This window comes from Sceloporus undulatus, chromosome 2 (genome assembly GCF_019175285.1).
Source record: "Sceloporus undulatus isolate JIND9_A2432 ecotype Alabama chromosome 2, SceUnd_v1.1, whole genome shotgun sequence".
Classification (NCBI taxonomy): Eukaryota; Metazoa; Chordata; class Lepidosauria; order Squamata; family Phrynosomatidae; genus Sceloporus; species Sceloporus undulatus.
In genome coordinates, this window is record NC_056523.1 from 201,990,219 (window position 1) to 202,017,845 (window position 27,627).

Here is a 27,627-nt window from a genome sequence, read left to right on the forward strand (position 1 = left end):
AACAAAAGGATTTTTACTACCCTAAAAGCCTTTTATGGGAGGCCTCATGGGTTTGAATAAGATCTCTGGGAGCAATTAACTGATGGAAGAGAAGGTGGAGTGGCAAACTGTCACATACCACGCATAGGCGGTGGTGTGGCTTGTTATTCTCATAATTCTTCCTACTGGAGGATATCCCCATTGTTTCTGCCAGTGCTGGCCGTGACCTGTTTTGGTGGGGTTCTGAAAAAGTAACTCCCCCCTCCCCACACACCCAGCCACAGCAGATACTTGTTTAGATGTGTTAGGCGGATGGAGCGCAGAGATCCTCAGAAATCCTGCTGATACAGAATGCCTTTAAGATCCTGCCTTTCCCATCCTAATCTACAGAGGAAACAGGAAAAAGGAACTTAAAACTCCCTTTGCTCAGACAGGGACAAAGCTGAGTCTCCAGCCCATTCCAGTATTACAGTTCATGTGTCGCTCCCTGGTAGGCACAGCATTGCTCTACAATGCAAGGAAAGAGCAAGGACTAAGAATTATCACCCTCTGAAAGGACATCTGTTATTCCATGAGCTGCAGTGCAAACTGGATGGATATACTTGGCAAAGCGTGGACTTTTTTAGCACCTCTCATCTTCTGTGGATTCAGCCTCATGCTTTCAGGTAGGACTCCTTAAGGTTATTTAAGGACCATCCAACTAACTTCTGTGATTTATATAGAAGAAAGTTTCAAAAACCTGGCTTTGTGCTCACTCTGTACGTCTCTCTTTGCTTGACTCCAGGAGAAATTTGTCCCACTGTAAAGTGAAATCAGAGCTCAGCAGTGATTTGTTTGAGAATCACAAGAAAGTGGCCATGCTGGCTGGGGGATTCTGGGAGTTGTAGTCCCAAACAGTCACTTTTCTGAACTCTGCACAGTACATTATCATAAACCACAATCTTATGCAATGTGCTTCCACACTGGGGAAGGGAGGGAATGTGTTTGAGACAAATGTACATTTTTCGGTCAGTGCAGATTCTTTTTTTAAAAAACAAACTAGATGACTTTATTCTATGTTATTCAGAATTGTCAGGTGTCTGATGAATCTATGTTAAAGAACAGTCCATTTTTGTTCTCTGCTATTTACAAAGAAATTTGTTACAGATGCGTTCTTAGTATAAAGTTGCATCCCCTTCACTTAATGAATCCAGGCAGTACATGAAGGAAACCAATTCTTATGTCTTTCATTTGAAGGCTTGCGTGAAACCACTTCGTAGTAGTGTTAGCTTCCTTTGTTGTTATATTTAGCAGGAATTACAAATTGTATCATTTATTATATTCAGTGGCAGCAAATTAATTGCAGGCCTTTTATGGCCAGACAGCTTGGTTGTTTAGTGAAAGATAACAACTGATATTCAAAATAAGGCCATGCAATATCTTTCATTGTTTTTCTTTTGACCTCAGCCAGTCTCTGCAATTCTAGTGTATTCTCTCCTCTTATTCTTATTTTCCTGCACTGCAACAGTGGAAATACATTTGCTGGGAAAAGAGTAAAAGGAACAGATGAAAACTAGAGGAAATTAATTTAGTATTTTGACGGACATGGATTCAAATCCCACCAGAGTTTTGGACTCAGTGAATGTGGGCTTAGCAACACTACTCTCAGCAAGTCTCACTTGTCTGTCACTTAAATGGGAACGAGGGGCCTACTTCACAAGGTACTTGTGAAAATATATTAGATTAAACCCAAAAGCTTTTTGTTAATAGCAAATCCGCTCAATACAGTAATAACACTGCCATTGTGATATTTATGATATTTCTCTGGAATGATTTTTGGGCACCTCTGGCCAAAAGTATTATGCTGGTTCATAAAATCTTAGAACTAGATTGTAAAAAATTCAGTAAAGTTTAACAGTCTATATATAGGACAACTTACTCCCTAAAGTTTCCAGACTTCACAGAAGCAGAATCTGTAAGTGATCATGACTAGAACATAATTCCTTAATTAGCTTTAGTGAGCATTGAAAGCAGAAAAGATAACATGACAAACAAGATAAGAAATGCTATAAGTTATTATCATGATTGCTTTGGATATATGCATCTGTGCAACCTGCAAAATTAGCTCCATACAAGCCCATTAAGCATGTCAGAGTTCCTTGGCCATCTTTCAGTTGTGGGCAATTAGGAAAAAGTATGATATCTCAGGCAAGGGAGATTTAGAGAACTGCGGTTTAGAGAGAGGTTTCGTTTTTGAAAGTTGAGAAGTTGAGAGAGATCAGAGACTGCTTTATATTTTATTGGCCTGTATGGGTCTGCTATAGGTGCCTAGCCATCAAAACCAGAAAATAACATTCAATCTATATTAATTTGTTTCCACTGTATCTGTAGGAGAAAACAAATGCAGTTACTGAGAGTCAGTCTGGTACAGTGAATAAACAGACTTTCACCACAAAGGCCTGAGTTCAAATGCTGCTCAACAGCTTAGAAGCTCATTATGTGTCCTTTTTATCTCAACCTGGCCTTCCTTCCAGGGATAGTTCCATGATAAAAGCAAGAAGGTATGCTTGAAGGAAGGACAGGATACCAGTATATGAATTATTTTTCCAAAGTGAATTTGTCAATGTTATGTGGCTCTATAAAGCTGCACATATATCGTTGTTCCGTCATCACTCATTATAACATAAGGTTCACAACTGTTCTGAAGATACTTAATCCTCTTTTGTCCCACTGATTTTCCCCCCTTGGCATCTCAAAGGAACCCTTATTCCCTTCCAAAATCGATATAGGTGGTGTGTGTGTGTGAAAGAGGAATAACAGCATATTTGAACCCAAGTATTGAAAAGGTTCCAACCTATACGGCTCAACTGCTTTAGGTGTGTATTGTAGTCACACCCATCTCAATAGATCTGTCAGCTTTCCCGCTTTTGTTTGAGTGTGATATCATGTTTCCTGGGGCGAGTGGTGGAAGACAATGCAAACACGCCCTCCTCTAGATACAACAGGCGGAGTCCAGGAAAGCAGTATTGACATTCCCTGAGCAGGGGAGGCATTAGAGTCAGGGCTGTTGGCAGCCTTTTTTTAACAACACACTTAACCTTGCCCCAAGTTGGTGGGAAGGAAGGGGGAGGAGGTCTGTTGTGGGAGTTACCGCTGAGGAGGCAAAAATCGACTCCACCCTTGTTCCAAGGTGGGGACCAGGCCTCCCTTGGCTTCGCTGCCAAAAGCATGGAATGCTTCCCCTCCTTTTCCTTGTGGGTCCCACCAAGAGGATCCCTGCCAGCTGCCCAAAGCCCCCCTATCTCCCAAAACAGCTGCCAAACGGAATACGGGAAGGAATGCATTCGTCTTTCCTGTAAACTCTGTAGTAGAAAATGCACTAAAATGCAGAGTCAAGGTACAAACCCAGGACAATCTTAAGGGCCAAAGAGCAAAGGAATGCAAAATTAAAGAAACATCTACGCATCTCCTCAGTGACCAGTACAGTAGCAGTTCTAACTTTCTGCTGTGACATGAGCTATGTTGTTGTTGTTGTAGTTGGCCATTTTAATGGCCAAAGAGCAGAGAAATGCAAAATGAATAAACATGTGCTCTTTTACCAGTATGGGTAGCAGCTTTAAGTCTCTATCATGACCTGAGGCATTATGATGTTCCTCCTCCTCCTCCTTTTTCTTCTTCTTGTTTTCCCAGCATAGCTATGCAATGGTAAGGAAAGTTTGACATTTTGCATATCTGCCTGGGACGAACACTCAGTGTCACAGTAACCCTGCTACAAAGAGCAAGTATCATACCCTCCAACACTGCACAGGTGAAAACATGGGCCAAGCAACATAATAGTGTGGTTAAGATGGCAAATGTGATTAATGAGGGATGACACACAAGCTTGGAGAAGCTGCGGCAGTTTGCTTTGCATGAGCCTTCAGGGAAAGACAAGTTTCCTCTCCTTCCCTTCCTCTCCCCTCTGCTGAATTAATGGAGTGCAAACTACTTTTGCACTTTGAACACAGTTTGCAGCAAGTGACGCATGCTGAGAGCAAAGGTGGGGAGAGGAGGAGAGAGAAACTGGGACATTTTAAAAGCATCTGAAAAAGTGAGGTGGCAGAAAATTAATAGGGACTGTCCCTGCCCAGCCAGGACAATTGGAGGGCATGAAATCTGTCAGACATTCTAAGGGGGGGAAAGTGAGAGAGGAATATCTTTACAAAAAGGTGCTAGAATGGGACCATTATACCATACAAGGTGTATTTGCATATTATGTTGGTGTCTGTGGCTGCCTAATGCAGAGATTAATGCTTAAGTCACCACAATTCTTAACACACAGGGCTATGAAGAACGTAATAATCATATGATATATTATGGTAGCTCCATCTTATTGATCAATTGTTAAGGCAAGCAGTTTCACTAATATAAGAAATACTTTTGTTCGTGAACTTTTATCTAGAAAGCAGTTACATTAATGACTAATATGGTGTTCTCAGACAACCTTCTGTCTCCATTAGGTAATGCAAAGTTATCTGGGTTATCATGTTCAAGAGTGGGGCTGCAGCATACTCATTGGGAGTGTCAACTGAGTGTCTTTGAATGTACTTCATCCCCCTCCCCTCCATTGAACAATGCTGGCATGGAAAGGTGCCTCCTCCCTTGGATGGGAGCCCAGAATACATGTGTTGAAATCCCAGACTGATCACGGCTGTTGTTTACCCTCCGCATCTTTTAATTAGCTGCTCTTCCAAGCTCAGTGCTTTGATAATTCAGGACCTTTTTTTGCAAAATTGGCAACACTCTAATGTGGCCTGTGGAAGGCCTACTGAGCAGGGATGGGGAACTTGTAGCCTTCTAGACGTTGACTGACTACAACTCCCATCATCCTTCACCATTGAACATGTTGTATGGCAGTGATATGCATTGCAGTTCAACAATATCTGGAGGCCACAGGTTTACCACCAATGAAGATAGAACGTCCACCTGAACTTAAATGGAAATGTGAAATAAAAAAAAAAAAAGAGATGCCAGATATTTATAATGGCTTAGTACAAACAATTTATGGTTGGCACTAAAGACAGTAGGAGATGTCTAACATATCATCAACATCATCCTGCATTTCCCTCAGTTTGTGACAGTTAAAGCATATGGTTCCTGGCCATGAGCTTTTTGCTCTATAGATGGGGGGAAACCACAGGTGCTCAAGCCCATACTGTATTAGTCATTGTATGGTGAGGTGTGCACACCTATGTCAATGCCCCTATGGGCATTCACAACCATTGGCAAATATGGGCAGAATTACCTGTGGGAGATCCAATCTGCAGATGGCTAACCTGCCAATATGGAGGCACACTGTACACAACTAAAAATGCACAACATATGTAACTTTAAAAGATAATCAAGCAATCAAAGAATTAAAATAATAAGCAAAATATGAGTGATGGAGACCACTAGCAGGGAGAAAATAATGAGGTTTGTTTTCCTATTTTCCTTTCCCCATATGCAAATGGTCCCAGGCCATTTCATTTCATATATTATTTTCCCTCAGTTGGGACTCAACCCAGACATAAGCCTACTTGGAGTCCCCCTGTGTGTTGTGGGACTGTGGTGTTGAATTTGTAGGACACAACTGGCAAGTATGGGGAAGTATTTCTTCATACAAGAACATAAGAAGAATCCTGATGAATAAGGCCAAAAGCTTCCCCAGTCTAGCATTCTCATCCAGTAATAGCCAATCAGGCAATGACATTGGACAGAATTTATCACCATCATGAGTAACAGCTGCTGATAATCTTGTCTTCTATTAATTTATTTAACACACACACACACACACCCTGCCGCCTTTCAAGCTGTCCTATTCTCCATCCTCCCCAGCCACCAATCATGTTATTTCCCACCTTTGCAACACATTTGTGAAGATGTCATAGATTTCCCACTGAATTTTAAGGAATCACCTAACATAAACAAACATAACTATGCTCAGTGGTTATACCATTTGGGTACATTGATTTTGAAAAATTCTTTATGTTTATGGATGGAATAATAGAATCATAGAGATGGAAAAGACCACAAGGGCCATCTATCCAATCTCTTGCCCTGGAGGAACACACAGTTAAAATACTCCTTAGAGATGTCCTTCCAAACTATGGGCCTGAACAGACAGGCCAAAATAAAGTTGCTTTGGGTCACTTTGGAGGTAAGCTGTTTAAATTATGTATGCATCCTAAGAGGCCGGAAGCTATGCCAAAGCAACATTCCAGTCCTAAGGACTGGAGTTCAGCTTTGGTGCAGCATCTGACTTCTTAAGATGGGTGTGTCGTTTAAACAGCATATCTTCAAAGTGACCCGAAGCAGCTTTATTTTGGCCTGTCTGTTCAGGCCCTATGTTTCAAGACCTCCAAAGAAGGACAGATCACCACCTTTGGAGGTAGTTATTCCACAGTCAAATCACTCTTATTATCAAGAAGTTTTTCCTAATGGTTAGGTGGTATTCATGTAACTTGAATATACTGGTTCATTTTCTGTTCCCTGGAAAGCAGAATACAAGCCCATTCCATCTTCTACACAACACCTCCTAATATATTTAACACATGCTATCATTTAACCTCATAAACTTGTCTTTGCCCAGCTAAACATATCCAGCTCCCTCCCCCCGTTCCTCACAGGTCATGGTTTCCAGACCTTAGATCATCTTGTTTTCATTCCTCTAGACACGTTTCAGTTTGTCAATATCCTTCTTGAATTGTGAACTGGCCTCAATATTCCAGGTGAAGTCTGACCAAAGCAGAATCAAGTGGTACTGTTACTTTCCTTGACTATCCTCCTTGCACTGACTTTTTGGGCCACTACATCACACTGTTGACTATTGTAAACATCCAACATCTATCATTCAGTGATCAGAACTACATGTCGACATGTATTTTATAGACCAACTGCAAAGAAATGTGGTTAACTTCTATTAATGTATCTGCCTCACCCATTTTCATATCCTAGGTATTCCTTCCATCTTTATTCTTTTTCATCATCTTTCTTCCCCATCACTTTCTTTAATTTCTTTGTATTTCTGTTTTAAAATGCCAGTATTTATTTTAAAAAGGAAACAAAGAGTATTAAGCACTTTCTCTCTACTTTGTAGGTATTGTAGAAGCAACATTTGATTTAATATTGATCAATTCACTCCCAACTGTGGCCGATTCAGAGACCTCGCTGATCTGTATCACATCCAGATGGTGTTCCCTGGACTCTATCAAAATTGGCCGAGATTATGATGCTTTGATGAACCAGCATCCATCCCCTCTGACAGTAGTTGATGATGAGACCAGCGGAATAGCAAAGAAGGTGGTATGGCAAAGGGAAAAGTCTGGTGAAAGCATTGGAGCATACTACTGCGAAGGAAAATTCAGAGATAAAGTGAAGAGAATACATACAATGAAGATGCAACAAACAGGTACTTTATAGTGTTAGAAGAAAATGTGTATCAAGAAGGGAAATATTCTTGTCCTCACTGGGCACAATGCCATCAATGCCCATCCAAAAATTGGCAACCATCACAAGGGTTGTCTGAGTCCTTAGAGAGCATGGGCAGTTAGTAATAGCATGAGATTAAATCAAGGGTGTATTTTCTGGAGGTTAAAGTCATCGATAGCTACTGGTCATGATAGCTCTGTATTACTTTTAGTATCAGAGGCACTATGTGTTTGGATACCATTCGTTTGAAAATAACAGGGAGAGAGTAAAATAAAATTGCACTCAACTCCCGCTCTTAGTTTATCACTTGGGAACTGAATACGTAGCTGGACCAGCATGGCAAAAGACACTGCAAGTGAAGGTAGTTTTTGATGGCCTCCATGGTCAGAGACCAGGAGGATTTATGTGTGGCACAGGGTGCCATAGCATGGCATGGGATGAGGTGAAGGTTGAAGCTATTTAAGGCTTGACCACTCCCTCACATACCTTTTTGGATTATCATAGCATGGAGTAGCATCAGCTTCACTGATAGCTGGTAGAAATTTGGGATTTAGTTGCATTGGTTAGGTGGCTGGTGGAGAAAGGAGAGAACTTTGCTAGTGGTTCTGTCCCCTTTGGCTTCTGTGGATGGAGTTATTTTTTTATTTGTCTTTTCCTGCTGTGTTGTAATATGTGTGAGTACATGATGGAGGAATTGGTTGTCTTTAATCTGCGTCAGGTTATTCCTCCCTCTTGCTCCTTTTAAATTAAATCAACTTTAATAGGGATGAGGGAAAATAAAATGGCACTTACTTCTGTGTCTGGTGTCATCATTCCATGGTTAGTCATCAATACTGGACTAGGGGGTCTTTTGTCTGATCCAGTAGGGCTTATTTTAGGCTCTTGTGATCTTATATGGAGCCTGAGGAGTTGCACACGGGACTTAAGTAAGGAGTGTAAATGATTACAATGGATGTCCATAGTGGTCATAGCTGAAAATGTCTATACAGTGGTCTCTTGCTATCTACTGAAATTTGTTTCCAGGGCCCCCTGTGGATAACAAAATCCATGGATGTTCAAGTCGCATTATATACAATGTTTGACACCACTTTAAGTGCTGTAACTCCATCCTATTGAATCCTGGGATTTGTGGCTTTATAAGGTCTTCAACCTTCTCTGCCAGAGTGCTACAAAACCTGTCCAACACTCAAACAACTACACCATGCTGGCTCTCTATTATTGACATGTACGTGCATGGAAAGCTAAGCTTTTTTTCTTTTCTCTGCTATAACCTGTAGGCAGGGATGCTATGGGACTGTTTGTGGTTCAGTTTCTATTTTCACAATTGGATTACTTTGCTTGAGAGATCAAGTATACCTCCTTATGTTATATGATCTCTCCAGAATTCCAGAATTTTTGTAGATATTTTCATTGCACACACGGAGAAGAGTCAGTATGGTTTGACAGCCTCCTGGAAACTGCAAAATGAGACAAATCACACCTCAAGAGTTAGGGACATTGCAGTCATCGGAATAGTGGAAGCTTGTGTGATTTATGTGATTTATGAGTCCCATAATATATTTGACTAACAGAGATAGGGCCTCTGGTGCTCAAAATGTAGTTCATATAAGAATTTGTTCCAGCAGTACCTAAATGGTTTTGTATGTATAATTAATATATACTTACACTGTACAGATGTCCCTAGCTATAATAATGGCAGCAAAACCACAAGAAGTTTAAATCAATTGCCCTAACAGAAAAAAAACTAAAGAGTACAATTTTCTCAATTCATGTTAGTGGGCAGGTCTCTCATGGTCAAAATAGATATTAAGGGGCACACATATTCCCAATGATTAATCCATTTTTCTTCCACAATGGTATTTACTCAGAAATGCTGCAGCAATCGGATTTGTAAATCAAGTTCCTTTTTACCATCCAATAAATTGTTACAAGACAAAGCACACTAAATGCAAGATGTGTAAGTGTGGAAAATCAAACACTATGATAAACAACTGGCTTCTACCTCTTGTGAGAGCATCTCTGTATTTTAAAAAACTGATAAAAATATCTAATATGAGACTGAAAATCTTTCCTGCTGAATGCTTGTGGAAAAGATCAGGGCCACATAAGATGTTGGGGACAAGGGCAAGGTGGAGTTCCCTGCAGCTTTGATTTCAAGTTCAGGAGATGACTGGAACAGGAGCTGACCCTTATCTAACGCCTTGTGTGCACTGGCCAAGATACTCCACGGGAAGCCCTGTAAGTACCCTATTCTCCCTGTCTTTCTGGGCCCTCCATTACTCTGCAATGGTGGCTATCTGCATTAGTGTCCCACTGGGCTGCTTGGCATGACCACAGCTGCTGTGGGTCACCTGCTTTTGAGGTCAGTATGAGGTGTCCAGCAACAAGCACAAGGCTGGACACTTTCTTCTGATCTCAGAATGAGTGAACCATGATGACCACAGACATGACATGCAGCTCAGCAGGACATTGCTGTAGACAGTAGCTGTGGCATGGGAACGGATGGCTCAGGATCTTTCTGGAAGACCCGGAGTAACAGGTATACTTTTAAAAATCGTTATAAGCCTAGTATAACCCGGTTCTAGTATAGCCTGATTCTAAACTGTCTACACCAGAACTGGGGTCTGATCCTTGTGTTGTCCAAATGGGTCAGACTGGGGAGGGGATGGTTCTTTTGGTCCCTGAATACCAGGCTATACTTTGCTGTTCAGTTCTACCAATCAGATAAGGCCCTTCACCATCCCAAAGGGAAACAGACCTTTTTACAAGTTGTAAGACTTCTTTTGTGGTTTCATTGGCACATACATCTCATATCCTCCAAGAGAGGAGGATGACCAGATCGCTCAGAAGAATGGCTGTAGCTTGCCAATGTTACTCCTTAGCATTTGCCCCACTCTGTTTAATGGCACAACCATTTCCAGAAAGTGGGTTACTATATATTAAGTAATGAACGACGAGACCAGTCTCTAAACTGGAGAAAAGGTCCACTAAATTTAAGAACCTAACAGTTCAAAGCTGGTTACAATGCCCTGTTTGCACAAAGCATATTTACAATGTCTATGCAAAACTAATAGATTTGAAGTTGAACAGGTGTGTGTGTCTGTGTGTGTGTGTGTGTGTGTGTAATTTACTGCAAAGAGAGACAAACGTAACTGAAAGATAATTCCAGCTGGATTTGGAAAATAATTAGAAAGTAATTTCAAGATAACTGGAAATATTTTTCACAAATTGCAGAATTACTAATTGGTTTGTTACTGTCCTCCTTTGTCTGGTGTTTTAATGGATGTTTTGCCAATGAAGCAGATGTTGCATTTATAATAAAAAAAATTAAGGAACATCAATGAATCCTCCAGTTTTTCAGAAGAGACAAGGCTTTCCTTGTTAAATTATTTCAAAACAGACAAGATATTGTGTCTGTAACTTGAATGTCTATGACCAAAATAAAATCTCTTCAGCATCTTGCCCTTTAATGGGACCATTTCTGGCATTTCGTCACATTTCCATCTTCTTCATACTATAATCGTTTGTATTATGTGTCAGAGGTGATGTTTCCATAGATCCTAAAAGCTTTTGAGCATGCTTCTGAAGGAACATGAAAAATATCTTTAATTAATCCTAGCCAAGTTTAATTCTCTTCTTATCTTATATTCATTATAACCTTTACCAGTTCAGTTTGTAATTTTTGCAACATGTGGAAGAGTCTTAGACTATGGGGAGTCTTTTCAAAAGTAGGGGGCCATCCATACAGTAGACATCTTGTATGCTGTTGTAGGAGACGATGATTGTATGGAAAGGAATATGAGATGTCAGATGCCACTGAGGAATGGTTGTGACTCAGTGGCACAGCACTTTTCCATGCAGAAGTTTACAGATAACAGTTCTTGGCATCTCTAACTGAAAACAGTTTGGAGGTAATGGGAGATTCCTCTAGTAGAGACCCCAAAGAGTTGCTACCACTCAGAATAGATGATAATGGCCTAGATTCAGGGAAGACAAAGTGGGCCATGTGGAATGCATGCTGTTTTTTAATTCACAGGGTTAAAACCAGAAAGTAAACAGGACATGGCTTATGGTGACTTCCTGATGTTAAAAAAGACTTTTTCTGGGCCTAAAATACAACCATATACACCACTAGAAGGCATTTGGAGGACAATGTTTTATTTTATTGGGGAGTTGCCATGGGAAGGGCGTAGCACTCCAAGGTATCCTAGGGAGCTAGTGCACTCCCCCCAGGCTCCCACAATTGCACACCTCTAGTCTAGGTAGACAAAAAATCTGACATGTTGTCAAATTCAGGTTGTCACGGCACCTGGCAAATTGCTTCTGGAATACAGAATAAAGGGGTGGCTGCTTTGGGACATCCTGCCAGATAACAGAAGAAGCAGTGACTTGGGAAACTATATCCAGCAAAACTCCCATTTGTGTACAGATGTCCTTGTGAGCACCTCAAGGAACTTTAGGACCCAGGCCTAAGATGTTAGTCTCCAAGTGATGCAAACAGTCCCTGCTGCCAAGCCCAGTTATTGTTCCTCTCTGAATAGTGCATCCATGCTATTTGTAAACTAATGAATCACTCAAATATAGGCCATGGACTAAAAATACATTGGAACAGAGCCCACAGAAGAACATGGATTCCTTTCCATTTTAACAATACTGTGAACCAAAGAGTCTGTGGATAAACTAAACAACTTTCACAAAACAAGCAGAGCTCTGGAGGGCATGGGCGGGCACATGGGAAAAGCAAAAATGCAAAAAGAGAATGTTTGTAGCAAATATTATTACTATTGTTTTTACTAGTGTTGATTCAGTCAAACAATTTATGCACGTTTTTGCATAAATAGCTAATAAATACAATATTTACAACAAATTGTAGTGATTACTTCCATATAGGTCATTATTTTTACTCTGCTATCCCTTTTATTTTTGCTCTGTGTGTGATTTCTCCATCAATTCAGATACGGTTTGAATTACAGATATTTTAAAATTCTGATGGCACAAGTCTGCATTTCCCCCCTTTAGTATGTCAGGCATTTCTCTTCCATTCTGGAGGTTTCGTGGAGGTAATGTTTATTGCAGCTGATCCACGTTCCATGTGCTATTGTTTTTGTTTTTTCTTTTCAACTTGCAGCTTCCTTCCTTCCAGTGTCCTTAACTATTACAGCAAACAAGAGAGACGATGTCAGCATTCCCTTCATCAGAAAAGTTGTGAAGGAGGAAGATGCAGTCATCTACAAAAATGGTATTGATGCCTTTTTTCTTGGTTCTGGTGAACAATTGTGCACTTGAGTTAACATGATTCAGTTTTCCTGCTGTGCTGTAAGAAGACACATGGGTAGCTTCTTATTAAGAGCTTTGCATGTAGCATCACATGTAGGTGAGGAGCAGTTGAAGGAGTCAAGAGGTAGCTGATGGGCATCCTTTTAGAGTGCTTCACACATTACTGAGGACACATTACTGTAGTGGTTCGGTGAGGCAGTCACCTAGTCCTCTAACAACTATGAAATACCATGTCTACACTGATAAGAGAATCCATTTTTACCTTCAGATTACCCTAATCTTTAGTGACCATGGGCTTGTCAACCCACACAGATGCAAGTTTGGGAGAACTTTCCACATAGTTCCCCCTTTCAAACACACCCCAGTATGATTAAATTGTACAGTTGGCTCTTCACATTCACAGGTTTCAGATTTGTGGTTTTGACTATTCACAACTTTTTAGCTGATGCTTAACAAGGGAGTTTATCAAACGGGAGGAATTTCTCTTAAATTCGAATGAAAAGAAAGTGGGGCCAGAACGCATTCACTTAAAGTTGCTAGTTTAGCGCAATTACTGTACGTGAATGTGCATTGCATTCGAACTGGCTTCGCATTGCCCGAAAATAGCATGCCATTGCCTGAATTTGTGTGTGGCAGTCTATCACACAATAATGTGAAACCACATGATTGTGTTCAGACTGACTTCCCATTGCCTGAATTTCCATGTAGTGGGTTATCACACATTAACGTTAAACCCCATGATTGCGTTCAGATTGCCTTTGGATTATACTTCCAATTTCTCTTGTCTGATAAACTCCTTGGTCAACCTTTTCACCCCCTCCTCACCCTTCCTTCCAGCCAGCCAAAATCAACATTGTACATTCCCCTGCTTTGCCAGACTTTGCATCCTCCTCATTTCCAAAGACCTTCCCTTTGAATTCAATGTTTGCAGCCACCCAAGGGAGGATCAGGATCCTCCTCTTTCCCCATTCTCCTGGCCAGTGGCTGAAATAGTTTTGGGCTTGACCCAGATTTTCCAGCGGGATTAAACTTGCTCTAAAATATCCCACTGCTGCTACTACCTATTGAATTAATAAAGCATCAGGACTTTTCTTAATCTTGCAGAACAGAATGGAATATCAGGTCACCACTCTGACAGCTCTCAGTCAAGGACCAACAAGTCTTTGGGTTAATACTAGTTTCTCCAAATGTGTTCCAGCTGAATTTGGGTGGCAAACTTTTGTTTAATGAACAATCTGTTCATTGACTGTGCATTAGTCTTGCCCAGCAAAATGTTGAATATTTTCAGATTGTCATCACATATGAGAATAAGAGAAAAATTGCATCCCTGCTGTTTCACGTGTGTTAGAGATGTTCCAGTGATTACGTGACCAACGTGTATGCAAGAAAGCCACCTAAAACACCTCCCCATCTTAGTCATTTTCTTCCAGAAATTCACCCAAGTGATTGGTCTCATTTTTTGTTGTATATTGATGGATTCTTCTCTCCCTTACAGGTACGTTCATATACTCTGTCCTCAGGCACGAAGTTCCAGAATTGCTAACGGTGCCCATTCCCCAGGTGTCCGTCAATGACGCAGGCGTTTACTCTGCCAGATACATAGGAGGAAGCCATTTCACAGCTGCCTACACCAGGCTAATCGTACGGAGTAAGGTTTGACCTACTTCTTAAGTGGAAAGTAGTGGAGATGAAGCTTTTGCACACCTGTGTATATTTGCACACTGTATATCTTCTGATGTTTACTCTGAAATAATATCATCATCTGCCTCATAACAGTCATGCTAGAAAGAGCATGAATTAATGTGTGCTTGGTCTCCCTCTCTCCCCCCACCGTTGGGTATCTCTTGGGTATCTACAAAGTAGTTTGCTAATACCTTTTTTTTTAAATGTGCCTTTATTTCAAAGAAGATGCTTATTATTTGTTTGTTTGTTTGTTTCATTTATATGCTGCCTTTTTCCCTGGCTGCGATCTGAGGCAGCTCACCAAAGAAAGTAATTCAAACCCAAACAATAAAATATTGAAAACAGTTAAAATCACTACATTATTTTTAAAGCATTCAACAGTTTTTAAAACACCCCTCCCCTCCAAAAGACGATTACCTGTAAGCAATTACAATTTTGATTAAATTGGCTTAATCATAAAAAGGTGTTTTCCATCTGGTGAAGGGAGAGATTCAGTCTGATTTAGACCTTTTTCATAATAGAGGCATGGGCCACATACCAGTTTACTACTGAAAAATTGTCTGCATGAGATTGCCCAGACATTGAGATCTTTAGGGGAGAGCCTTCTCCCAACCCCACACAGTCCTCAGAGGCACATCTGTCAAAGGTACAAGAATCTTTTCTTGGTGGCAATTCCCAGGTTGTGAAACTCTCCACTGAAGGCAGTCAGGCTGGTTCATTTTTTGTTGGTCCTTCTGCCAGCAGGCAAATGCCTTTTTATTTAGCAAGATGGATGGGTTGTGGCAAAAGGGAGCTTTTAATTTGATCAAATACTTGCTTTCCTCCCCGCTTCTTGATGACTTTTCAATTGGTTTTATGTTGGAGGACCTACATACATCCAACCTAGACAATGAGGAAATTGTAATAATAAAAGAGTTCCAGTACCTTGGCTCAAACATCAGTTAGGAAGAAGACTGTAGTCAAGAAATCAGAAGAAGATTAGGAATAGGAAGGGCAGCTATGAAAGAACAAGACAAGATCCTAAAGAGTAATAGTAGTATTCTCCATCAACATGTGCGGATGTGAGAGCTGGACAGTGAAGAAAATAGATAGGAAGAAAATTCCTTTGAGATGTGGTGCTGGAGAAGAATGCTGAGACATCTTGGACAGTCAAAAAGACAAATAGAAGGGTCCTTGAAGAGAGCAGACCTGAGATCTCCCTAGAAGCCAAGATGATCAAACTGAGGTTGTCATACTTTGGCCACATTATGAAAAGGCATGAGTCATTAAAAAAGACAATACTGTAATGCTAGGAAAGAAAGGTGGAGGGAAGCAGAAAGAGAGGAAGATCACAAGCTAGATGGGTGGACTCAATTAAAGAGATCATGGGTATGAGTTTATAGGACCTAAGCACAGCAGTGGAGGACAGGGAGTCTTGGAGATGCCTCATCCAGAAGGTCGCCATGAGTCAGAGTTGACTTGAGGGCAATTAACACAAAAATGTTTATGTTGTCTTAATCTGATTTGTGTTTTTAACTGTACTTGTTTTATTTGATTGTCTTGCTAGTTGCTGACTGCTGTGTTTTCAAATAAAGGCAGGGTCCAATCAAGTTAATAAACCCTGCCCAATATTTACACTTTTGCATGCAGGGTGTGAAGCTGAGAAATGGGGACCTGAATGTGGCTTTCACTGCCCGGACTGCAAAAATAATGGCATCTGTCATGAAGATACTGGGGAATGTATTTGCCCACCAGGATTTATGGGGAAAACATGTGAGAAAGGTAAGAGAAAGCATTGTCATGCATTCATGCGCCTGGTTGGTTCCATACTGTTAGACAAAGACAGACTTCTCCTCAAAGTTTTGTAGCCTCTCTTGGTGAGGAAAGACAAGGCATTCTGGGATTTATTATTATTATTATTATTATTATTATTATTATTATTATTATTATTACTGTTTAGAAGGTAAAAAAGAGGTCCTCTACCCACATACCTGAGGTTCAACCCCATTAGACTTACTGAGGCCATGTCCATACAGGCCAGAATATTCCATGAGCATCCTGGAATATTCTGACCCCAGATTTTGCCATTACTTGGGCAGTTGGTAGCAACATCTATACGCATCTTGCTGTGCTGCCTGTTTCTGGTGACAGTGGCCAAGTCTTTTCCTTTGAGCCAAAACCAAGACATCTGGTGTTGTTTGCATGGCTGGGCACCTCATTCTGACCTCAGAGGGAGCAACTCATGCCAGGGGCAGTGGTGAGTGGCACAGTGGGACACATTATAAACATTCTGGCATTGCTCCGGAAGCACTAGATTTTTGGGGGAAGATCCAGAGCAAAAGCATCTTTGGCTTATTCTTATTCTTTGTTTGGTTATTTCTGGATAAATGTTTTTGGAGCTTGTGAAGCTGTGCTAAACTGAAAAAACATATCTTCTCATTTTCAAAACTGTGCCGTTATATTGGGTAGCTTTTCATTAAAGATGACCAGATGCATTTTAGATTGTAAGCCTGAGGGCAGGGAACCGTCTGACTAAAAAAAATTGATGTACAGCGCTGTGTAAACTTACAGTGCTTTATAAATAAAGGTTAATAATAATAATAATAATGCAGAAGGTTTTAAACATTTGTATTAGAACAGGCTGTTTTAAGGTGGGCAAGTTTAGAATCAAGAAATGTCTAACTCATCACCAGGATATTTAGAGATCAGTTATGGATATCCAGGGCCAAAGCAAGATGGTCATGGAGCTCACACATTTCTCTTCCTTTTTGTAGCTTGTGCAGAAAATACCTTTGGGAGGGCTTGCCAAGAGCATTGTGAGCAAAAATCAGGCTGCAAGTCGTTTGTGTTTTGCCTACCTGACCCATATGGTTGTTCCTGTGCTTCAGGATGGAAGGGTCTCCATTGTGATGAAGGTAAAGTCATAGACACAAAGGGTGTGTGGGTGCGCAGTGGGTGGGTGGGTGGGATGAGGACTAGGCTGCCAAGAGTCTGAAGAAATAGAAAGAAATCAATACAAGTACTAGAAATAAACCTCATGGTTTGGATAGCTGCTTAACATCATTCACATTGACATGTTTTTAATGCTGCCTTATTAACTGTTATTCTGTCCATGTGTCCTTGCAGCTTGTGAGCCTGGTTTTTACGGGCCCGGTTGTAAACTCAAGTGTACCAACAACTGCAATAATCGAGGAACATGTAACAGCTTTAAGGGATGCATCTGCCAACTGGGTTGGCATGGTCTGCACTGTGAAAAAGAAGGTAAAGCAAAGGTAACACTGTACTGCTATAGATGTCTTCATGTGTCATACAATGTTTATTTAAAAACATTGAGCCCTATTTGTCCTATAAAGAATGATAGAATCATAGAGCCCTGGGACTGGAAGGGATTTCAATGGCTATCTAATCCAATCCTCTGCAATGCAGGAATACATACGTAAAGCATTCCTGAAACATGTCCATCCAACTTCTATTTAAAGATGTCCAAAGATGGAGAGTCTATCACCCTGAGGCAATCTATTCTGCTGTTGAACAGCTCTGAAATTTAGAAAAAAAAGTTATTAATGTTTAGTTGGAATCTGTTTTCTTGTAATTTGAATCCATTGGTTTGCATTATAGTTTTTGAAGCAGCAGAAAACAAGCTGGCCCTTTTTTCCAAAGTAGCTATCAGGACCCTACTCAGTCTTCTCTTCTACATACTAACCATGCAACCTGGGGGCATCCACCACCAAGGGCCCTGTCTCACACGTCTTTACTAAACTGGCCTGTGATGGTAGTAGGCCCAAGAGAAACCCCTCTCCAAGGATCATAGAATCATAGAGTTGGACAAGACCCCAAGGGCCATTCAGTTCAACCCCATTCTGCCATGCAGGAAGACACAGTCAAAGCCCTCCCAACAGATGGTCATCCAACCTTTATTTCCTCGTTTCCTCTGTTGTTTCTCGTAAGGTTTGGTTTCCAAACCATTGTTCATCTTGGTTGTCCTTCACTGGACATGTTCCAGCTTGTCAACATGTTTTTTGATCTGTGGTACCCAGAACAGTATTCCAGGTGAGGTCTCGATAGAAATGTAATTCGGCTACATCCAGAAGGAAATATATGATTGGATAAAGAGAGGCAACCTGTCAAACAAAGCCAAACTAGATGTTATGAGGTAAAAGGTACGGGCATAAACAACCTCCCCAAAGGTGTTGCTGTTGTTCTTTAATTAAGAAGCAGCTATGTGAAGCTGCCAGTTTCAATGGGGAAATAACAAAATGAGAGCCTTCAGCCTTTTTCTTCCCTCGGCTGAGCTCCTCAGAATAATCTTTCATCAATTATGTTTTTTCCTGCAGTGAGGAAGAGTCCATCCAGCCATCCTCTGTTTTCCTGGGGAAACAACTTGAAAGAAGAATAATTTTTAAGATTTTCCAAAAGCTTCCCGCGCATATATTATTTCAGGGGTTGGAGAAGTTATTTTTTGTACGACAGAATCCCTGGGTAATTCTGGGGGCTGTAGTAAAACGGTTTATATGTTAATGTGATAAGCTCCAAAACTGGACTGACTCCTTCCTTTTATATCTACTCTTTCTGCTGCAGCCCCTCCCTCAGATTCAGCCCAAAGTGGGATTGGGTGTCACTCAGGAAACCAAGTCTGCCCCATCACTCCGTCACAATGCATTCAGATACTTTCCAAGCCATAGATCACCACTGAAGGCAGTGGTTGCTTCCCAGTAAGAGGGGTTGGGATGGGGGTCAGGCCAGAATTCACTGCGTAGCACTGTAACTATAGTGCTCATGCACACATATCTTCCATACAGGATTCTGGCCATGGACTTTGAATACCAGGAGAAAAATTTTTTTATTGGTCTGTAGTTCTTTTCTTTTCTTGACTGTCAGGAAATCTGTTTTTCAACCTGTAAACAAATAACTGAAGGTTCTCTCCATCCCTAATATATTTCTATGCCTGCTTAGAAGTCCCATTGAGTTCAATGGGACTTACTCTCAGGTAAATGTATCCATCCAAATTTAAGCTTAAATTCTATAGTCCTAGTTTCAAGTAGGGATGAGGTAGGAAATTTGTCCTGTTCACATTTCAGTGTAGCTGTATCACATTTGTCCTTCCTGAATCCGAACTAGAACGTCATGCCCATGCTTTTCCAAAGTGTGAAATTCAATACACAAAAACTGCATGTATCTTTTTAAAGTGCACTAAAATGCACAACAAAATACATATAAAGTCGGCCCTTCTTATATACGGATTTTTTATACACAGATTCATGCATCCACAGTTTGAAAATGTTCAAAAAAAGTATAAATTTCAAATATCAAACCTTGATTTCCCATTTTTTATAAGGGACACCATTTTGCTATGTCATTATATTTGCTGGGACTTGAGCATCCATGGATTTTGTTATCCACGGGGGATCTTGGAACCAAACCCAGCGTATAACAAGGGTCCACTGTATTTTGAAAAAAAAATTGTCAAAACCTTTTTGTGCAGTCTTAAAAAATGGAATTGAAGGTGGAAATAATGTGTGTGTGTTATGTGCCCTTACATCATTTCTAATTTATAGTGACCCTAAGTTTTATCTTGGGATTTTCTTGCCAAGTTTTCTTCACAGAAAGTTTGTCATTGTCATCCTCTGAGGCTGGGAAAGTGTGACTTGCCCAAGGTCACCCAGTAGTTTTCTATGGCTGAGTGAGGATCCACACCCTGATCTCCTGGAGTCTTTGGTCTAATCTGAACTGCAGAAATAATACAGTTTGACACCACTTTAACTGCCATGGCTCCATACTATGGAATTCTGGGATTTATAGTTTTGTGAGATATTTAGCTAAATCAGACTACAAATGTCAAGATTACATAGCATTGAGATCCATGGGATTTAAAGTGGCATCCAACTAAATTATTTCTGCATTGCAGATTAACCTGTAGTCCAACACTGAAACTACTGTATTACTGTAATTTACTGTAAATTACTGTAACTACCATCACTCTCTTTTATTTTATTTTATTTATTTTTTTTGTATTTTATTTTGTTGTATTCTCTATATTTTTATTGTTGTAACCCGCCCGGATTCCTTGTGATTGGGTGGGCTATAAATAAATTATTATTATTATTATTATTATTATTATTATTATTATTATTACTGCACCATGCTGACTTTCTGTAATTTTAGCAGTAGAAAAACGAGATCTTAAGTGCAACTGAGCTCAACAAATTCAGCCATCCTCATTCTGTAGTCTTGAAAGTTGTTTCTCCAAAATGACCAGGAATGCTAAGCCAATTCCGTTTTATATCTGATGGAAAAGAAAAAAAAAAAGTACACTTTATGTTATGGATTCTTAAATACATACACAGGTGAAGCAGATGAAGCACCTCGGATAGAGAACTCACCTGATGCTGTGGAACTCAATTCGGGCACCGTGTTTAAATCTACCTGCATTGCTACTGGCAATCCACTTCCTACAAAAGAAGAAATCAAGCTGATAAAAAAAGATGGAACAGTTCTTAAGGTAAATTAGGAAAAGGAAAATCAATTTTAGAAAAAGCTAACATTAAATAATACAGCATAAGGAAGAAGGGAAAGTAATGAGAAGATGGTTTACTGGTGAGATTCCCCATTGGAAACCTCTTGCCATGTGTGTGTGGTGTGTCTTCAAGTCATTTCCGACTTACGGCGACCTCAGTGCAAACCTGTCACAAGGTTTACTTGGCAAGCTTCTTCAGAGGGGGTTTGCCATTCCTATCCTATGAGGCTGAGAGAGTGTGACTTGCACAAGATCACCCAGTGAGTTTCTATGGTTGAGCTGGGATTCGAACCCTAGTCTCCTGAATCAGATTCCAGCATTCAAACCACTGCACACTATTTTCTATCTTTTCTAGACTTGTCTGCCTAAATCTCCTGGGCAGGATGAGAGGCTGTGGTCTCCTGCTGCCAGGGGATTCAACACCTCTTGTTCTGCCCAAGGAGTCTTGGCATTTTTCTACCTCTTTCTTGAACAGAACATTTGGACTTGCCTCTCAAGGTGTTGCTTCAGGCTGCTGGTGTTGTAATAACCATCACAAATACCTGAACAAATGGCAAAACTGTTATAGATCTTATGGAATGTGGTTGTGAAATATAATGGTAATACCTACAGTAATCTAGGTTGGGATTAATTTAGCAGTATTGTCAGCCCTCTTTATCCACATATTCTGCATCTACAGATTCCACCATCCATGGCTTGAAAATATTTTTTAAAAATCCAAAAAGCAAACCTTGATTTTGCCTTTTTATATAAAGGGCACCATTTTACTATGCCACTGTATATAATGGGACTTGAGCATCCATGGATTTTGGTATCCATAAGAGGTCCAGGAACCAAACCCCAGCAGGTACCAAGGTCCCACTGTATTAAGATGGAATTAACTTAGTACTTTTGTAATTAACTGACTAGAAAAATCCAAAAGTAAGTGTTTTGGAGAATGGTGCCACCCTGAAATGTGTTGGGATGAACTCATGTACGTTTTAAAACTGGCACATTGAACATTGAGAAACATCTTACTGAGGAAGATCAATGATGAAGCAACTATGTAGTATCTGGGCATGATAATCTGCCACCAATTAAATATTGTTTTTATGAAGTTACACATTTGTTGCTGACAATTTAGGACTGTTTACAGGTTTGCCAGCAATTCAGCAGTGTATCCTCATAGCAGCACTTCTGACTTGCCTACAGTGTGAGGGTTATAAGAAACTGTAGATTATTGCTTGTATTTTTCCAAAACATAGTATAGTATTTACTCTGAGCTGTCTTCTTTTGTCTTGTTTTGATTTTAGGCTGTATTCAATGTATATTGAGTTTCTTGTAATCTGTGGAATTTCATGCAGGCCTTGGGTTTTGACTTCAGGTAGTGATCCATGCATGCTGACTTTCTTGTTGTAAATTGTGGTAACCCGTTCAGGTCTGTATTTTTGTATTCATGATCATTTGTTATTTGTACAGGGGTATAGATGGAGTTGTTGCTGTTGTGTGCCTTCAAGTCCTTTCTTACTTATGGCGACCCTAAAGTGGTTCTATCACAGGGTTTTGGTGGGCTAAGAGTGTGTTACTCAGTCAAAGTCATCCAGTGGGTTTTCATTGCCAAGCAGGAAATTGAACCCTGATCTCTAGAGTTGTGGTCCAATACTCAAACCATTACACCATGCTGGTACTATAGATAGTATCTTCATTATATTTTGCAACTACATTCCATGATGTCTATTATTGTGTTATTTGTCCATGTATTTGTGATGACTCTATTCCATTTGTGTGCCTGTTGTTAAGTTCCTTCCATCTTGATCTTTGTTGTTGATGACCTTGTTTACCCCAGTCACTTGCTTCCTACAATGAAGGCAGATATTGTTTTTTCACCAACAATGTCCACCGATGCAAAAATCCATCCCAAAGTCCCAAAGACTTTTGTAATTTTACCAAGTGGAGAGAAAACATTTGAACATATTTGTCCTTGCATAAAAGATGCAAATAATCAACTATTTATATCCCTGTGTGTAACTACAGCATGGTGGTTTATTGTATACTGTTTATTGTATGTGACCAAGTAAACAGTGCCTCTTGATCCATATTACAAATCCCTTGCCTGTTTAGAATAAACTATATGTAAAATGCATTGGCTTTTTGCTTCACTTTGGATGTTTCATAAATCCTAGCAAGAAAAGTGTTTATATCATGAGTGTGACTTTTTCTTTGCCAGAAAGAAATTTAACCAGTTTCATCCTCAATGTAATTTTAGATCTAAAGTTTTCTGCTAAGTCAAAATAACCCAAATACATAAATGTCACGGGAGGCAAAAAAAAAGATAGAGAAAAAAGAATCGAGTTGAACGAGGGGACAGTTCTGCACACCTTTGATTTAAAAAATATTTTTGTTTACTGTTTTAGCCTGTCACATTGACTAATAGAAGCAACCAGTCAGAAGCAACAGAAGCTAGATTTCAGGTTGAAAATGTCCAGCCTTCTGATTCTGGAATGTGGGTCTACATTGTTAAGACTGTAGCAGGCATGGTGGAAAAACCTTTCCAAGTCACAGTTAAAGGTAACTGAGAATAACTTGTTATCAGGCTTGGGTAGAGAGATAAATTATTCTGAAAATATTAAAGCCACCAAAAGCAAGCAAACAAACAAAAACCCCAAAACTTTTTTCCCAGTTAAAAAAATGAGGAAAAACTAAAGAATGTGATAACAGCACCTTTTAGAGACTGAAAGTCACCTTGTTATTTAAGGAACATAAAATGCATTATCTTGTATGGTACAAAACTATTATATTAAAAGAACAGAGTATTCAGAAAATCATTACAAATTGAATTTCCTTTTTGTATCTTTTTTTTTGTTTATTTGTTTGTTTTGAGATTGCTGGTAGGTGAGGGGTGGTGTTATCAAGTTTACTATACCTTGATTGACAGGCGAACAGGTCTCTGTCACTCACAGCAGCTGATGCCCAGCAAAGCAGGGCTAGTGCCATGATCATGAATACATAGGTTTTGTGAATATAACTTAGTTATGGATGTGTAACTCTAGGTTATGCATCCAAACTGCAATACTGAATTCCAGCTTTCATCACTAATGAGTTCAATAATATTAATAATAAAAGTGTATTAACTTTTCCCTTCTTGTCTAGTTCTTCCTATGCCTCTGAAACCTCCATCACTGGTTGAGCGAGGACATAATTTTCTCATCATTAAAACAAATGCTGATTCATATTCTGGTGATGGACCAATTGTATCAACCAAGCTTCTCTACAAACATGGCAGAGATCAGTGGCGCCCAGTGAATGGTAAGGATTGATCCAACAGTCAAGTATATATCATAAAAAATATACTGCTTCTGCATAGAGGTCAAATCTGTCTTGTGGCTGTTTTTCCTTACCAGGAAATCTGTAGGTCCATGAGGGGCATTTTTAACTGAGGTTTTTAAAACAGATAACCTCAATTCCCAGAATTTGAGGGGAGATGCCACAATTGTGTACACAAGCATAAATATGCCAATCGGGTTGTAGGGTGGTGCAAAGTATCATACTTTTGTACATTGTTGGTGTTTACCAGGATGATAATAGTTGACATTATTTTTGAGAAGGGAGGGGAAAGGAATCTAGCAGCACCTTTTTAAGATTAATTTTTATTTTAGCATGATTTTTCATGGGTATAAACATCTTTTTTCAGATGCAATACAGAATGATAATAAATGCTCAGGATATAAAGCATATTTACGCAATTATGGGAGTGGCGGGGGGGGGGGGAATTATAGGATCCAGAAAGATACAAATCATAGCCCTTGCTCTAAATTTTTAAAGGGCTGCTGTTTCAAAGGTGATACTGATTTTTCAGATCTTTACAGTAGTCAGGGTTGATGTGTGAGACCAATAAACCTACTTAAAAACATCAGTTTCCTTGGGTTCAAAATGTTCTCTGAGAAGATTTCTGTTGTTACATATGCAGTAGTGTGCCATGAGGTCATTTTCTTTGTTCATTCCATTGTTAATGGACTGGAATTTGTGAACGAAATTCTGTTCAGCTGTTTCTCTTTGTAATCTACTTTGGTAATTTCCTTGTTCAAGGACTGCAACTTTTAAATCCTGCACTGTATGTCCAGGGAGGTTGAAATGTTCTGCATCTGTTTTTGGGGTATTGCAACTTTTAATGTCTGATTTGTGACCATTTATCCTGTTGCGCAGAAACTGTCCTGTTTGTCCAATGTCAAATATAGAAGTGTGTTGTTGGCATAGGATGACATATGTCACATTGGAGGAAGAACAAGTGAATGAACCTTTGATGTTTTGGGTGATATTATTGGCTTCTGTAATATTGCTTTCAGAGTAGATGGGGTAGTAGTGGTGGTGGTACAGAGTCAGCATTTGGGTTTGTGGCAGGATCTTGTCTCTGTATTCCCAGTTGTAAATTAGTAATTGTTGCAGATTTGGAGGTTATCTGTAGACCAATAAAGGCCTGCCTTAAACAGCTTGTGAGAAGACTGTATTATTCTCCAGAATTGGTTGTAGCTTGTTGATGATGCTTAAGTGGTAGCAGTTGGAGAGCGTAGGTGACAGGGGATGAGGATAGGGAATGAGGAGATTGATATCATTCTTTTAAAAAGGTTTATTACTCCTTAGAAACTAACACCTTTGTGAGGAGTACTGACCTGTACAATTGGGATCAAATCCAGAGTTATTATTAATTTCAGGCTCATTTGGACAGTAGTGCCCATGTTGCTGATCGGTGAACATTATAGAAAGTGTGAGTGTCCCAAAGAAAGACAAGCATCTTTTCCATGGGACTTCCTTTTCATGAACAGGGGACAACAACTTTCTGACAGTATAGGTTCAGTTCCAACCATGTTAACATGTGTTGAAGCAGTCTACATACCAGGTTTGTGTGGGGATGAGAATGAATAATTTCTGAGATGATTCAGAAGGAAGATAAAGTCATGATTTCCTACTGTAAGGAGCTACAGAGAACATTGGTCTTGTCTGTCCTCTTCTTTTGTACTTTTGTATCTGCAAGGAGATTAAAGGACATCTGTGAGATTTGAAACCAGTTATTTCCATGATGTCTACATTCAAGGAACTGTGATTTGTTTAAATCATGATTAGACAAATGCCGTGCAGCCTCCCCGCCCCATGGCTTGCAGTTCCCATTTCTCAAGCCCACCACAGCCAACAATGATGGATTATGGATGTTGTAGTTAAAACCATTTGGAGGGCCAGTTTCCCAAGCTCCGGTTTAAACTTTAATGTTAAAGAAGATGAGTCAAGGCAAACTCTGTCTCACTGGTGCTCATTCTTCTAGGAAGGAAAATTCAATTTCTCTTTTCATCTAAGTATAGCCAGGGGGTTGGATCCTGGAGTTATATTTCCTCTTCTCACTGCAGCTCCAACTGACCTTCTCCCAAAAAGGTGCTCTTCAAGACCAAAAGTCTTTCTAGAACTGCATCTGTATGATGATGCACAACACACTCTCAATCAAGCCCCATATGCTCATGTGTGGCTTTGCTAGAGAGATTTTGCAAGAGAACTAAAGGTAGTGTGAAAGATAGTACTTGTGGTAAATACAGGCACTGGATTTGCATCACTGGTAAATAGGTTTGACAGGTGTTGTGCTTTGTACCAGAAAGAAGAAAAATGTATTTGAAGCAGGAATGTTAGTGCAACAAAACATGTACACCTGTACACATCTAAAAATCTCCCTTATTATTTTGCAGTGCGTAATTCATTTTTTGTTGTTGTTCCTTTCAAATCCAGTAACTGGAGAGATCTGGAAACTAACTGATCTGGAACCAAAAACAGAATATTCTATCTGTGTCCGGCTGACTCGCAGAGGAGAAGGGGGAGTAGGACACCCTGGGCCAACAGCCAGCTTCACTACAGCTGCTGTTGGTATGTAGACCTTTGGACTGTTCCCAGAAAGGAAGACATGACACTTCATCTTTCAAATCTGTGGCTCCTTTATTCTGTTCGCATGGGGAAAGAATTTACCCGAAGTGATAAATTCTATATATTGTTATTATTAAGGCTAAGTTTTATAATTAAATCACTGAAATAAAACTCCATGAAACTAATAGTACCATTAAAGAGTACACTGATACACTGTATATAACATCAGCTTCACTACATGGAGATTACACCATGCAGTAAATTACAATACATTCAGTTACAACAATTTAAATAAAAACCTTAGTTGCCAAGATTTCTCTCCAAACCCTTTCCCAGTGGAAGAATTAACTGTAAATTAATTCTGCCATGAATACAAATCATTTAATCTTTATTGTTTTTTCTTACTTCATTTTACTGTTATAGATATAGGCCAAGATCAGCTACTTACCGTATATACTCGTGTATAAGTCGATCTCATGGATAAGTCAAGGGCAGGTTCAGGGCACAGAATCATGGATTTTGATATGACCCATGGATAAGTCGATGGTCAAACCCAGGGGCATGTAACGAAAGATCTAAACGGAGGGAGCAAAACACCATTTTGCTACCTCATTCTCCCTCTTTTGACCTCTCCCAAGAGTCCCGGTCTGGGTATGTAAAATATGGACACAGACCTTCGATTTCCCTCCCTTCCCCGCAACCTTCCCCAAAGCTGATGGCTTGCGAAAAGGCGAACACTAACCTCCAATTTCGCTCCTCTCTCTCCTCCCTCCCTTCTCCACAGCTTTCTCAAGGCTCATGGAGAAGTATTACCATATTGACCCATATATACGTCTACCTAGGATTTTGGAGCCCATTTTTGGGCTTAAAGTTTTTGACATATAGATGAG

General features: G+C 39.9%; 1 protein-coding gene across 3 annotated transcripts in view; it reads left to right on the forward strand.

Annotated features, from left to right (window-relative positions):
* The first annotated feature begins 311 nt into the window (after positions 1-311).
* Positions 312-27,627, forward strand: part of TEK (TEK receptor tyrosine kinase) — a 46,637-nt gene continuing 19,321 nt past the window's right edge. The window contains exons 1-11 of one of the 3 annotated variants that reach the window (XM_042455113.1): positions 312-644; positions 7,076-7,387; positions 12,536-12,646; positions 14,180-14,332; positions 15,997-16,128; positions 17,121-17,261; positions 17,473-17,607; positions 20,691-20,845; positions 23,254-23,407; positions 23,990-24,145; positions 26,606-26,740. In XM_042455113.1, coding sequence (XP_042311047.1) covers positions 551-644; positions 7,076-7,387; positions 12,536-12,646; positions 14,180-14,332; positions 15,997-16,128; positions 17,121-17,261; positions 17,473-17,607; positions 20,691-20,845; positions 23,254-23,407; positions 23,990-24,145; positions 26,606-26,740 — 1,678 coding nt within the window. In that variant the 5' untranslated portion in view covers positions 312-550. Of the gene's footprint in view, positions 645-1,636; positions 1,680-7,075; positions 7,388-12,535; positions 12,647-14,179; positions 14,333-15,996; positions 16,129-17,120; positions 17,262-17,472; positions 17,608-20,690; positions 20,846-23,253; positions 23,408-23,989; positions 24,146-26,605; positions 26,741-27,627 lie in introns of those variants that run through there. The other 2 variants (XM_042455115.1, XM_042455114.1) reach the window with 2 other exon arrangements.